At 44.1% G+C, this 12,480-nt stretch overlaps 1 protein-coding gene across 1 annotated transcript; it reads right to left on the bottom strand.

Moving 5' to 3' along the window:
• Positions 1-4,297: 4,297 nt before the first annotated feature.
• On the bottom strand, positions 4,298-12,058 carry LOC120018575 (short transient receptor potential channel 4-like). The gene is made up of 11 exons (XM_038961787.1): positions 12,041-12,058; positions 11,659-11,844; positions 11,357-11,507; positions 9,528-9,667; positions 8,798-8,941; positions 8,331-8,503; positions 7,620-7,815; positions 6,302-6,496; positions 5,466-5,507; positions 5,058-5,147; positions 4,298-4,870 (listed from the first exon to the last, which is right to left on the bottom strand). Exons 1-11 carry the CDS (start codon positions 12,056-12,058, stop codon positions 4,298-4,300), a joined length of 1,908 nt encoding a protein of 635 aa, XP_038817715.1.
• Positions 12,059-12,480: the final 422 nt, after the last annotated feature.

Below are 12,480 nucleotides of genomic sequence, written 5' to 3'. Positions count from 1 at the left end.
GAGCCTATGACTATTGGAGAGGATAGGAGCGTGTGAGGAGAGGAGAGGAGAGGAGCGTGTGAGGAGAGGATAGGAGCGTGTGAGGAGAGGAGAGGAGAGGAGCGTGTGAGGAGAGGAGAGGAGCGTGTGAGGAGAGGAGAGGAGAGGAGAGGAGAGGAGAGGAGAGGAGAGGAGAGGAGAGGAGAGGAGAGGAGAGGAGAGGAGAGGAGAGGAGAGGCAGGGTTCAGTGTGGCTGTAAATACCAGAGCCATATGAACTCTTTAAAACACTAAAGATGTTAGGGAGGGAGGCTTCTCTCAGCCTGTCTGTCTACACATCAGAGGAACAAACAGTGCCACAAACACAAGCCAGGTTCTCATACATCCATAGAGCCTTTAAAAAATTGAATTCAGATTTTAACAAACTAAATTGTTGTGGGAGGAAATATGAGACATTCCCAGTGATGCATTATGGACATAGAAAATCCAGAAAAACACAACCCTTCTAAAAACGTTTTTGTGTAGGAGAGCCCTCGTACCAGTGTTTGTGGGTGATATGGGTCAGTTATCACTTAACTTCTAACAGAAAGGAACAAGAGCATTTATTTATATGATCTGTTGATTGTTTGCATGTGTTTGAAATGTCATTTTTTAAATGTGTGAGCTGTGCAACTTTACTGTACCTTTGGAAATGGGGCAATCGAATCAAATTGTTTCTCAGAGCTACTTGAAGAGTTGAGTCTGCACAACACAAACCAACTAACAAGTCAATCACTGTTTTGAGCTGCTCCACATGCGCTATGAGAGACAGAGATATGTGAGGTTGGCAGGACCATAGAGATAACCTTACTGTTATTTCTTTACAGCCCATAGTCCAAAGTCAGGGTTCCCCAACTCCAATCGCTGCCATTGTCAAGCCAAACATCCCACCACATCCATGGTGATTTGATACAGTTTATAATCCTATTAAACAATCTATAATCAATTCACTCTACGATCCATAATTAAGTATTTCCATTAGCCAGAGTTACCAGGCAATCTCCCGGAGCAGCATGTCCCTGTTAGATGAGAGTAATGACAGTGTTTGTACACCCAGGCTGGTCAACACATTTAGCACATGCAGTGTGACTTTTCCCTGTAAAGGCCAGCAGACTGCTGGAACACTGAGTGACTGGGGAGAAGCGCAGCAGGAAAGACGGGCTATGTCTGACTCTAAAATGGTAACCTATTCCCTATAAAGTGCACTAATTTTGACCACAGCCCATAGTGCGATGGGGCAACGGGGGTTTGAGTCCCGGCTCAGCCGTCTGTCTGTGCCCTTAAATCCTTTATGTCTATCTCCCAAACTGTACCTATCTATCCTATCATAAAAAAACATTTGAAAAATATGTCAGACGATCGAGGGAAAATAGTTTTTTTTTTTTAAAGGTATCAGCCAAGAGAGGGTTCCTCTGTGTGACCTTAACTAGTCAGAAGTAGCAGTGAAGTACCTTCATTATAGACCTGCCTAGTTAAATAAAGGTTAAATAAATAAAAATAATAGAAAAGGATTCTTCCAATTCATGTTACCATGGAGACAGAGATCTGATGAGTAGATGGGACACTCCAGCAGATCTTTAGGTGTGAAGCTGAGAATATCCATGGAAGTGCAAAAATATGAATGAGGAATGGTGATATGGTGATATGTATGTGAGAAACTCTCACTGTCTATTGAAAGGATGGTGATACTGACTTCAAATCATTTATGTTAAAAACATATTATGTTTATTGATTCATGTTGTATAGCCCTCTGGAGCTTGAATGAATGCCAAAAATAAAATACAATAAAAATACTGGCAACATTAACACTCCCTCAGAAATGATACATATCTAACCAACTTGCATATCAGAATAACAGAATACATTTCAATATTTCATATGTGAATGCAGTATTATGTCATTAAGGTTAACAATGGGATGCTGAGAGTCCCAGTATATTAACTTAAAGGGCAAATCTGGGATTCCAAAAACAACAAAGTGGTAACCCCGCCACTTGTTTTAATAAAAAGCTGAGGGATGGGCCTAAAGAAAAAAAAACTCAAATTCATAAACAGAGCTATAAAAAGCCACCCAAAATATGCACACATGGATGTACCAATCTCAGATTTCCCCTTTAAGGTTAACAATGTGATGCTGGGAGCTGAGTTAGTGTGCAGTGTTACTGACAGTACTGAGTATAGCATCATATGGTAAGAACGGGGGGAATTCCTCACAAAAGCTAACTGCTAAGGAATTGGATTTCACAAGCTAAGCCATGTCAACATTCAGTTGTAGGGGAGAGTGGGGTAAGTGTAGACAAGAGTGGGGTAAGTGTAGGGAAGAGTGGGGTAAGTTGAGGTTAGTGTGGGGTAAGTGTAGGGGAGAGTGGGGTAAGTGTAGGGGAGAGTGGGGTAAGTGTAGGGAAGAGTGGGGTAAGTGTAGGGGAGAGTGGGGTAAGTGTAGGGCAGAGTGGGGTAAGTTCAGGTTAGAGTGGGGTAAGTTGAGCCATTTTTTACATTCAGTATCACTCCGTCAAGGGAAATATAGTATTATTTCTAACAAAGATATCTACATATATTTCAGGATGTTGTGTATCCCTGGAAATAATCAGAATTCCAGTAAACATTACAGATTTTAAAACATAGCTTGTCCAAAAACAGTTGTCTCTTGGCACAACTTACTCAGAGTATGGGGTAAGTTGAACCATGGGACAGGGTAAGTTAAGCCGCCTTCACATTTCTGTACTGAATGAAATATTACCACTGACTTTTTAAAACCATGTCTATCTTTAACACAATTACAATCACTTTTTTGTCTTTAAATAAGTTGAAGCATCTTTTAACACAGGCTTAACACCTAAAAAACACTGTACATTTTAAAGCACTATTAACATTTCAACATATGTTACCTCCTATCCCAGCAATAATGCCTTGCATTAGGCCTGGGAAGAAAACATTTCAATTTGCTCAACTTGCCATTGGCTCAACTTACCCCATGGCCATTGGCTCAACTTACCCCAAGGCAAACATTTTGACACATTAGCCAACACAGCTACTAGGATGTACTTTCATGCTAGGTTTAGGACTTCATATTGCAGCCTATAACCTCAACTGATGTATAGAACAATCTTAAAATGATCTACTTTGGTTTAGATACAAGCATCATGAAACCTCTAACACAATAAATTCATTTGACTTGGTCAAAATCCATTTTTGCGCACAAATTTTTCCATGTATCTTCCTTCACAGAATCCATAAAATTACCTCTTCCTAAACATTTGGTCCAATTATTAATTTTGTGTATGGTTCCCTAGGGGGCTCAACTTGCCCCACTCTCCCCTACATGTACAGTATAGCATCTCTTGTGGGATTTCACTTGAAAGAAAACTTTGCATCTAAAGGTCTTACTCGCTTGCATAGAAAAACAATGTTCTTTAGGCCCTACTTCTGGTCTTCTGGTGGTAGTGGAGCCCAATCCTGGATTTCCAACTGCAGTGGCAGACAGGGCACGTGAAGGCTTGGTTGGAGGGGGCAGGAATAGCCCTGTGAGCATCAGGAGTAGCCCTGCGAGCATCAGGAGTAGCCCTGCGAACACCTGCATACTTCTCCAGGTGTTGCCCCATAGGGCTCTGATCAAAAGTAGTGCACTATATAGGGAATTAGGTGCCTTTTGGGAAACACCCGAGATAGACTAGACAGCATCATCCAACTCGTTTTGAATAATTTGCCAATGTGTGACATTGTTTTAGATCTACCTGCAAGATTCATTAGCGTTTTCCATTATACATTATGGCAAAGGATTGTTGTGCAAATAGCAGGGGGCTGACTGGGGGAAGCAGCAGAGACAGGGACTGTTAATAAAATACTGATAGTTCTATCACGTACAGTATAGGGTGGCAAAACTCCAGTAACTTTCCCCAAATTCCCAGGTTTCCCAGAAATCCTGGTCGGAGAATGACGTCTTATCTGCTTGTTCCACATGACATCCTATTCCCTACACAGTGCGCAACTTTTGGCCAGAGCCCTTTTGTCCCCTGGTCAAATGCAGTGCACTATATAGAGAATAGGGTGCTATTTGGGACACAGGCCAAGAAACAGACTTCTTGTCTCCTGTTTTCCAGCTTATACATTCTGTCTTATAGACCAGAATATATTAGTCTGAGAGCTGAATTGGTTCTGGAGAAGCAAGGCCTGCTACTACACAGGCCTCCATGAAGACGCATCATAACGATACATTAAAATAAGTCCTTCTACGTATCAGTCTCATCCTCAACAGTCTGTTTTAACATGGACTCTCTCTCTTCACTCTCCCTTCCCTTCGTTCTCTTCCTTCTCTGTACACGTCCTCTCCCTCGCTCCACCCTGCTCCTCCTTCTCTCCGTCACAGTCCAGCACCTCCAGGTCAGCCTCTCCCATCTCCTCAGACACAGAGTAGAGCCCAAAGTCACAGATGTCTTTGGGAAAGTCTTTCCTGGCCAGCATGTCTTTGGTGGAGGCATGGATGGGAGTGGAGGAGGAAGAGGAGATGGGAGTGGAGGAGGTGTCAGTGGAGGCCCAAGAGGGTACCACAGAGCCGTTGACCAGTCGGTTCAAGCCCTGAGAGGTGGAAGGGGATGTGGAGGAGGAGGTGGAGGAGGGGGCTGCCCTCTGCTGGAATATGGATGTGGTGTCGGGAAACATGTTGGTCTTAGGCGTGGCTGGGGAGAACTTGGGGGAGTACTTGAAGGAGTGGTCAGGGTAGACCAAAATGGAGGCCCCTGCCTCTTCACTGGGTTTACTTCCTGCTAGAGCCACGCCCCCACCCCCGGGCCCCACCTTCCCCTTCATCATCCCCAGGACCTCATACCTAAAGCTGGAGATGTCCTGCTTCAGCTCCTGGGGAAAGAAACATACACACATACAACTTGTTTATCTATTTATGACATTTACAGTGGACAGTGCACGTTAATCAACATTCATTGCTGGAGTTAGAAACAATGCTTATTGTTCTTCTGTAGTCCCTGTCTGGTGCTGGATAGAGAAACACATGTAAATACATGTGTAATGTCAGAGGAAACCTTACCTTAAAGTTCTCCTCAGTCAGTCCTTCCTCTGTCTTGGCATCTCTGATCATGGCTGCTACATATCTCTTCACCAGGTTCCTCAAAACCTCCTGAAAACAACACAGTCCACAGGTTGATAAAATCCTATCAAATACATCCACTGCTGGGTTACTTAATAATATGGAAAACATTATCCTGAGAGTGGACAGGTACAGGGATGTGTTCCAAATGGCATCCTATTCCCTATATACTGTAGTGCACTACTTTTGACCAGGGCCATAGAGCTCTGGTCAAAAGTAGTGCATTATATAGAGAATAGGGCGCCATTTGGGAAAAATCAAGTTCAAAATATGTGCTTCTACAGAATGAAACACATTGAAAACTGAAACATAATGAATTTTATATTGAAAAAAGAAACACATAAATACCTGATACTGGTGGTTTATTCTTACGTTTATAGCAGCCCGTCTCTACAAAAGAGGAACATTCATTTACTCCAAAAGCACACCAGGCAGCATGACTAATCAGTTAATGTGATTTCCTGCTTGGTAGAGATTTGGCCAGCTAGCGCTGTCATCACCTGCCCATTCTCTGTTAAAGGGATAGTTTGGGATTTGGGCAATGAAGCCCTTTATCTTCTTCTCCAGAGTCAGATGAACTCGTGGATCCAATTTTAATGTCTTTGGATCCAGTATGAAGGAAGGTAGAGGTGGTTTTGTGAGCCAATGCTAACTAGCTGTATGAGAAGACTTCCCGTCTTTGGGCTACGTCTTTTTCGCTAAGCTAGCGCGTATGCTAGTTAGTATTGGCTTGTGAAACTACCTCTAACTTCCTTCATACTGGACGCAGAGACATAAAAATGGTTCATTGCCAAAATCCCAAACTATCCCTTTAACTTCTAACTGCTGATGCTATCAGAACAGTTATGTCTCATGATGCACGTCTAACCATTCTGGGAAGAACAGGTCATTTCATTCATGATAATTCGTTGTGAACAACCCACTGAGACTAGAGAAGAGAAGGAGTAGAAGTTTCAACTGTAAGCTGTAAGAGTTGCAGAATTCCAGTAACTTTCCCAAATTCCCAGGTCTTCCAGAAATCCTAGTTGGAAGATTCCCAGAATCAGAGGGAATAAACAAGAAATACGGGAATCATCCAAACAGGATTTCTGGAAAACCTGGGAATTTGGGGAAATTACTAGAATTTTGCCACCCTACTGTTCAATAAAAGTACTGTTGATGTAGACTAGAGACCTCATCCTCACCCCTATGGTTCCAAATGTTTCTGTTTTCTTGGCCCTGGTGATCTTGAAGATGTGTTTCCTGATCCAGCAGATGAAGTACCAGATTGACTTGGGGCTAGGGATGATGTTGAATGGAGAAGGCAGAGTCCCCCCCTCTTCAAAGTAACTCATCCACAACTTGGTTCTTGCAAACTTCCACTCAATGTCTGCATGATCCTGAACAGAAACAACACATGCTAAGCATCTGAACAAGTGATATGAACAAAACTGTGTGATATTAAATGACAGCAGACAGGTTGTTGGACTCATAAACAAACAAGTGAATGAATGAATGATTTTGCATTCCAGTGATAGAGTAAGACTCACAGCGATGTGTTTTTGCAGTTGTCCATCATGGCTAGGGTTAGTGTTAGGATTAAGGTTAGGGTTACACTCACAGCGATGTGTTGGTAGCAGTTGTCCATCATGGCTAGGGTTAGTGTGTTAGGATTAAGGTTAGGGTTACACTCACAGCGATGTGTTGGTAGCAGTTGTCCATCATGGCTAGGGTTAGTGTTAGGATTAAGGTTAGGGTTACACTCACAGCGATGTGTTGGTAGCAGTTGTCCATCATGGCTAGGGTTAGTGTTAGGATTAAGGTTAGGGTTACACTCACAGCGATGTGTTGGTAGCAGTTGTTCATCATGGCTGGGGTTAGTGTGTTAAGGTTAATGTTACACTCACAGCGATGTGTTAAGTTGTTCATCATGGCTGGGGTTAGTGTGTTAGGATTAATGTTACACTCACAGCGATGTGTTAAGTTGTTCATCATGGCTTGGGTTAGTGTGTTAGGATTAATGTTACACTCACAGCGATGTCTTAAGTTGTTCATCATGGCTGGGGTTAGTGTGTTAGGATTAATGTTACACTCACAGCGATGTGTTAAGTTGTTCATCATGGCTGGGGTTAGTGTGTTAGGATTAATGTTACACTCACAGCGATGTGTTAAGTTGTTCATCATGGCTTGGGTTAGTGTGTTAGGATTAATGTTACACTCACAGCGATGTCTTAAGTTGTTCATCATGGCTGGGGTTAGTGTGTTAGGATTAATGTTACACTCACAGCAATGTGTTAAGTTGTTCATCATGGCTGGGGTTAAGGTTAGGGTTACACTCACAGCAATGTGTTAAGTTGTTCATCATGGCTGGGGTTAAGGTTAGGGTTACACTCACAGCAATGTGTTGGTAGGAGTTGTTCATCATGGCTGGGGTTAGTGTGTTAAGGTTAATGTTACACTCACAGCGATGTGTTGGTAGGAGTTGTTCATCATGGCTGGGGTTAAGGTTAGGGTTACACTCACAGCGATGTGTTGGTAGGAGTTGTTCATCATGGCGATCAGCATGTTGAGTAGAACCACCAGAGAGATGACGTTATAGGTTCCGAACATGGTGGCCCCTACAAACTCTGTGAACTGATGGTCTGCCTCCACGTTGGTCACATACAGACTGATCAACCCAAAGATAGACCAGAACAACGACTGGAGCGTCTCAAACAACCTAGAGGAGACAGAGAGTAGAGAGAGTAGAGAGAGTAGAGAGAGAGTAGAGAGAGTAGAGAGAGAGAAGAGAGAGTAGAGAGAGAGAAGAGAGAGTAGAGAGAGAGAAGAGAGAGTAGAGAGAGAGAGATAGTAGAAAGGGATGAGAGAGAGAGAGAGAGAGAGAGAGAGAGAGAGAGAGAGAGAGAGAGAGAGAGAGAGAGAGAGAGAGAGAGAGAGAGAGAGAGAGAGAGAGAGAGAGAGTAGAAAGGGATGAGAGAGGGAGGGTTATATTTCTAAATACAGTATATAAGGTAAGCAGGATTTACAAGAATAGTCAATTTATCATAAAAGGCTGCCATTCTACTTTTGCCCTAATCTAGGTAATTGTCAAAACATACATATCCGTCTAAATTACAAAAATGACAATTGCCTCCTGATTCTGGGAATATTGGGAAAGTTACCAGAATGTTGTAGCCCAACCAAAACTTTAATATATTACAAACGAACACATTATAATGCATGGTCTTTACTAACGTTGAGAAAGCGTTGTTCTGTGTTGCGCAGCGGATGCCCTTGCATCCCTTCAGTCCCTCGTCTGTCTCGTAGTAGAAGTAGAGCTGGTTGAGCCCGTTAGCGAAGGCCAGGAGCACCAGGCAGTAGATAAACAGGAACTTAAGGATGTCCAGCAGCATCCTGCCCAGAGAGATCTGGAATAATGAGGATTATCATCATATTCATCATCATAGTCATCATCATCATAAACTAGAACCTTTCATACAATAAATTCCAGCTCAAAGTGCTTTACAGATCAGGGGCCATATATACCAATCTTATCAGAGTAGGATTGCTGATATAGGATCAGGTCCTCCCCTGACCAGGTAACATTATTCATTGCGAATAAAAGGAAAAACTGATCCTCAATCAGCAGTCCTACTCTAAGACTCTTAATACATATACTCCTGGACATAATGACAGAAACGCAGTTGTATGATAATCCTGACCTGTAGAGGTCCCAGGTGGGAGTTAGCTGTAAACAGAGAGATGAGGCGGATGGAGCTGAAGATGTTAGCGATGGCAAACACAGCCTCTGCTACCAGGGTAGGATGCCACATCTGCCATTCGTTCCTGGCCCTGAAGCCACTGTACTGTGGGAGAGAGGAAGACACAGAGGGGACAGGTCAGAGTCTACTGTGGGAGAGAGGGAGAGACGGAGGGGACAGGTCAGTCTACTGTGGGAGAGAGGGAAAGACGGAGGGGACAGGTCAGAGTCTACTGTGGGAGAGAGGGAGAGACGGAGGGGACAGGTCAGAGTCTACTGTGGGAGAGAGGGAGAGACGGAGGGGACAGGTCAGTCTACTGTGGGAGAGAGGGAGAGACAGAGGGGACAGGTCAGAGTCTACTGTGGGAGAGACAGAGAGACAGAGGGGACAAGTCAGAGTCTACTGTGGGAGAGAGGGAGAGACGGAGGGGACAGGTCAGAGTCTACTGTGGGAGAGACAGAGAGATGGAGGGGACAGGTCAGAGTCTACTGTGGGAGAGAGGGAGAGACAGCGAGGCAGCATTCCATAGTCTGTCCAATAAGACTGCTCCACCGGACAACTTTTGACAAGCGTGAGGCGCTCCTATTCATTTAAATGAAGCCTGAGTGTAAGCTGGTTGTATTTTCAAGAACTCGTTGTGCAATTTATTCAAGCGTATTTCATATTATCTAGTACACAACAACCATCATACCTTGACATAGGCAACGAACTTCAAAGAGATGGTAGCCAGGTAGAGAGAGTTCATAACGAAGTCCATGAGGTTCCACCAGTCATGGATATAGTCCTGGAACCCTCCATCCCACATCTGTTTAATCTCTGTCCAGATGAAGCCTACAGGACAGAGAACAGACCAGCAGGTTATGGTATGTCCCAAATAGCACCTTATCTCTTACAAAGTGCATTACTTTTGACCAGAGCCCTATGTAACTCACCCTATCCCCTACATAGTGCACTACTTTTGAGGAGGGCCTATGGGGGCCTGGTCAAAAGTAGTGATCTAAATTGGGAAAATGGTGCCATTTGGGACGCAGTCCTAGGGTTAGGGTTGTCATGCCTGTCTGACGCCTGACAGAGCTAATTTATCATGTCTGTCTCACTTCTCTGATCTATGGCCACATTCCTCAGGTCACATGCGCCAAATACAACAGGTGTAGACTTAACCGTGAAATGCTTGCTTACGAGCCCTTCCCAATGATGCAGAGTTAAACTATTATAATAACAATTAATTAGTAATACAAGCGGAATAAAATACACTAGAATGGAGCTATATACAGGGAGTACCAATACCAGATCATACCAGTATTTCAGCTAGATATGTACAAGGCAGGGTAAAGTGACTCAGTATGCATGTGTGTGTACAGATGTAGGATCTTCATTGTATCACTTTTTTGTTTCCGAGGATGTTCCTGCATAGCAGGAAATGCAAACTTGTAGTGTATTTGAGTTTTAACAAGGCTTCTAAAGTTTGCCCTAATGAAAAATGTATCAACCCCCACCAAAATGTCCATTAATTATAATCCACATAATAATTCACATTTCCTGGTGCTGCAGGATTTTGTTCCTGCTGTAGCAAACAGGCTCAAATTAAGATCCTACATCTGTATGTGGTGTTTATGTTTTAGGTATGCGTTTGTGTGTTATGTGTATGTGCGTATGTAGTGTATGTGAATGTGTGTGGATTTTGTGTGAGAGTGTCATAGTAGTTTGTGTGTGAGTGTGCATAGAGTCAGTACAAGATAGGGTCAGTGTATATAGTCTGGGTAACCATTAATGAACTAATTAGCAGTCTTATGGCTTGGGGTAGAAATTGTCTCAGAGCCTGTTGGTCCAAGAGCCTATGCACCGGCAACGTTTGCCGGACGGTAGCAGAGTGAACTATGGCTTGGGTGGCTGCAGTCTGGCAATTACTCGGGCTTTCCTCTGACACCGCCTGATATAGAGGTCCTGGATGGCAGGGAGCTCGGCCCCAGTGATGTACCGAGGTGTCCACATTACTCTCTGCATCGCTTTGCGATCGAGGGTGGTGCATTTGCCATATTAAGCAGTGATGCAGGACAGGTAGACAGGTATGAACAGGTAGCATGCCCATGCATCCTGCCATGCGGTTGCACTGAACAGAACACCATAATGGAAGTTACATAGGACACACATGGGCTGGGTTGTCTTACAATGCAGTGTGCGTTCAATGCATGAAAACTAGGTGTAAATGGTTGATAGAGTATTTGGCTGAAACACAAGCTTGGTTTCCACCATTTCCTGTCAGAATTGTCATCAACTATCATTAACATCAATAGCAGTCTACTTGGTTTGTCTCAAATGACTCTATTATCAGCTGACCTTCTGTGGAGTTGACATCTTGTTTGTATCAATGAAGCACCATGTTGTGCAACTCTGCGCACGTATCACACACACACACACACACACACACACACACACACACACACACACACACACACACACACACACACACACACACACACACACACACACACACACACACACACACACACACATTCTTACCCAGTACCCATGGTAGTATCATCCATTCCACAACAGTAGGAGGCGGCCCCTGTCTGTTGGGGTCTGTAGAGACGATGTGCTGGGAGGCCAGCAGCAGCAGGAACAGGAAGGTGAGATAGGACGTTGTGTGGCAGATAAACTTGATGAAGGGCTTCCTAATGATGAAGAAGAAGATTACTTAATTGACCAATAGGTCTAACAGAAATTCAACTTCAGGTTCCTGACAGATTTTTCCCATCAGACCAGGGATTCAAACTGGCAACCCTCCGGTTGCTGGCCTGCCTATCTAACCTCTAGGCTACTTGCCTGATGAAGTGTCCATAGCGGCTCTTAGGAGAGACCAGGTAGCAGAGGGATAAGAGGGGGAAGAGGAGGCCGATGAAGACACAGGTTAGGAACTTCACTGCCCAGTGACGACGCCTCCACCCAGGGAACTCATCGTACCAACGAGACGCAAGCAGCTGCTGACAGTTGGGCTGGGCTACAAACTGGAGGAGGGAGATTGAGGAAGGAAGGAGGGGAGGAAAAGAGAGAGGGGGGAGAAAGGGGAGGGAGCGATGGAGAGGGGGAGAGAGAAGGAGAGGGAGGGAGGGAGGGAGTCAGCCTTTATGATACATTACTAATTAGTTGTTATTGGAGACGTGTGTCTAATGCAACTTCACAATGTTTACTATTCTTTCTCACTTGCTTTCCACTCCACATTGACAAACTGCCACGAAAACAGGCACATCTTAAGCAAGCCTGGGCAGTTGGGTACAGCATACAGCATACTGACAGTTAGAAGGTTGGGTACAGCATACAGCATACTGAAGGTTAGACAGTTGGGTACAGCATACAGCATACTGACAGTTAGAAGGTTGGGTACAGCATACAGCAAACTGACAGTTAGAAGGTTGGGTACAGCATACTGACAGTTAGACAGTTGGGTACAGCATACAACATACTGACAGTTAGAAGGTTGGGTACAGCATACTGACAGTTAGACAGTTGGGTACAGCATACAGCATACTGACAGTTAGAAGGTTGGGTACAGCATACTGACAGTTAGACAGTTGGGTACAGCATACAGCATACTGACAGTTAGAAGGTTGGGTACAGCATACAGCATACTGACAGTTAGAAGG

Source organism: Salvelinus namaycush, chromosome 23, assembly GCF_016432855.1.
Source record: "Salvelinus namaycush isolate Seneca chromosome 23, SaNama_1.0, whole genome shotgun sequence".
NCBI lineage: Eukaryota > Metazoa > Chordata > Actinopteri > Salmoniformes > Salmonidae > Salvelinus > Salvelinus namaycush.
This window is presented reverse-complemented; position numbering and strand designations above follow the sequence as displayed.

Coding starts and splice junctions, on each gene's coding strand:
- LOC120018575 (XM_038961787.1), bottom strand. Junction 7,816..8,330: donor CAGAACAACGCTTTCTCAAC/GTTAGTAAAGAC, acceptor TGTCTCCTCTAG/GTTGTTTGAGACGCTCCAGT. Junction 5,508..6,301: donor AAACATTTGGAACCATAGGG/GTGAGGATGAGG, acceptor CCTCTTTTGTAG/AGACGGGCTGCTATAAACGT.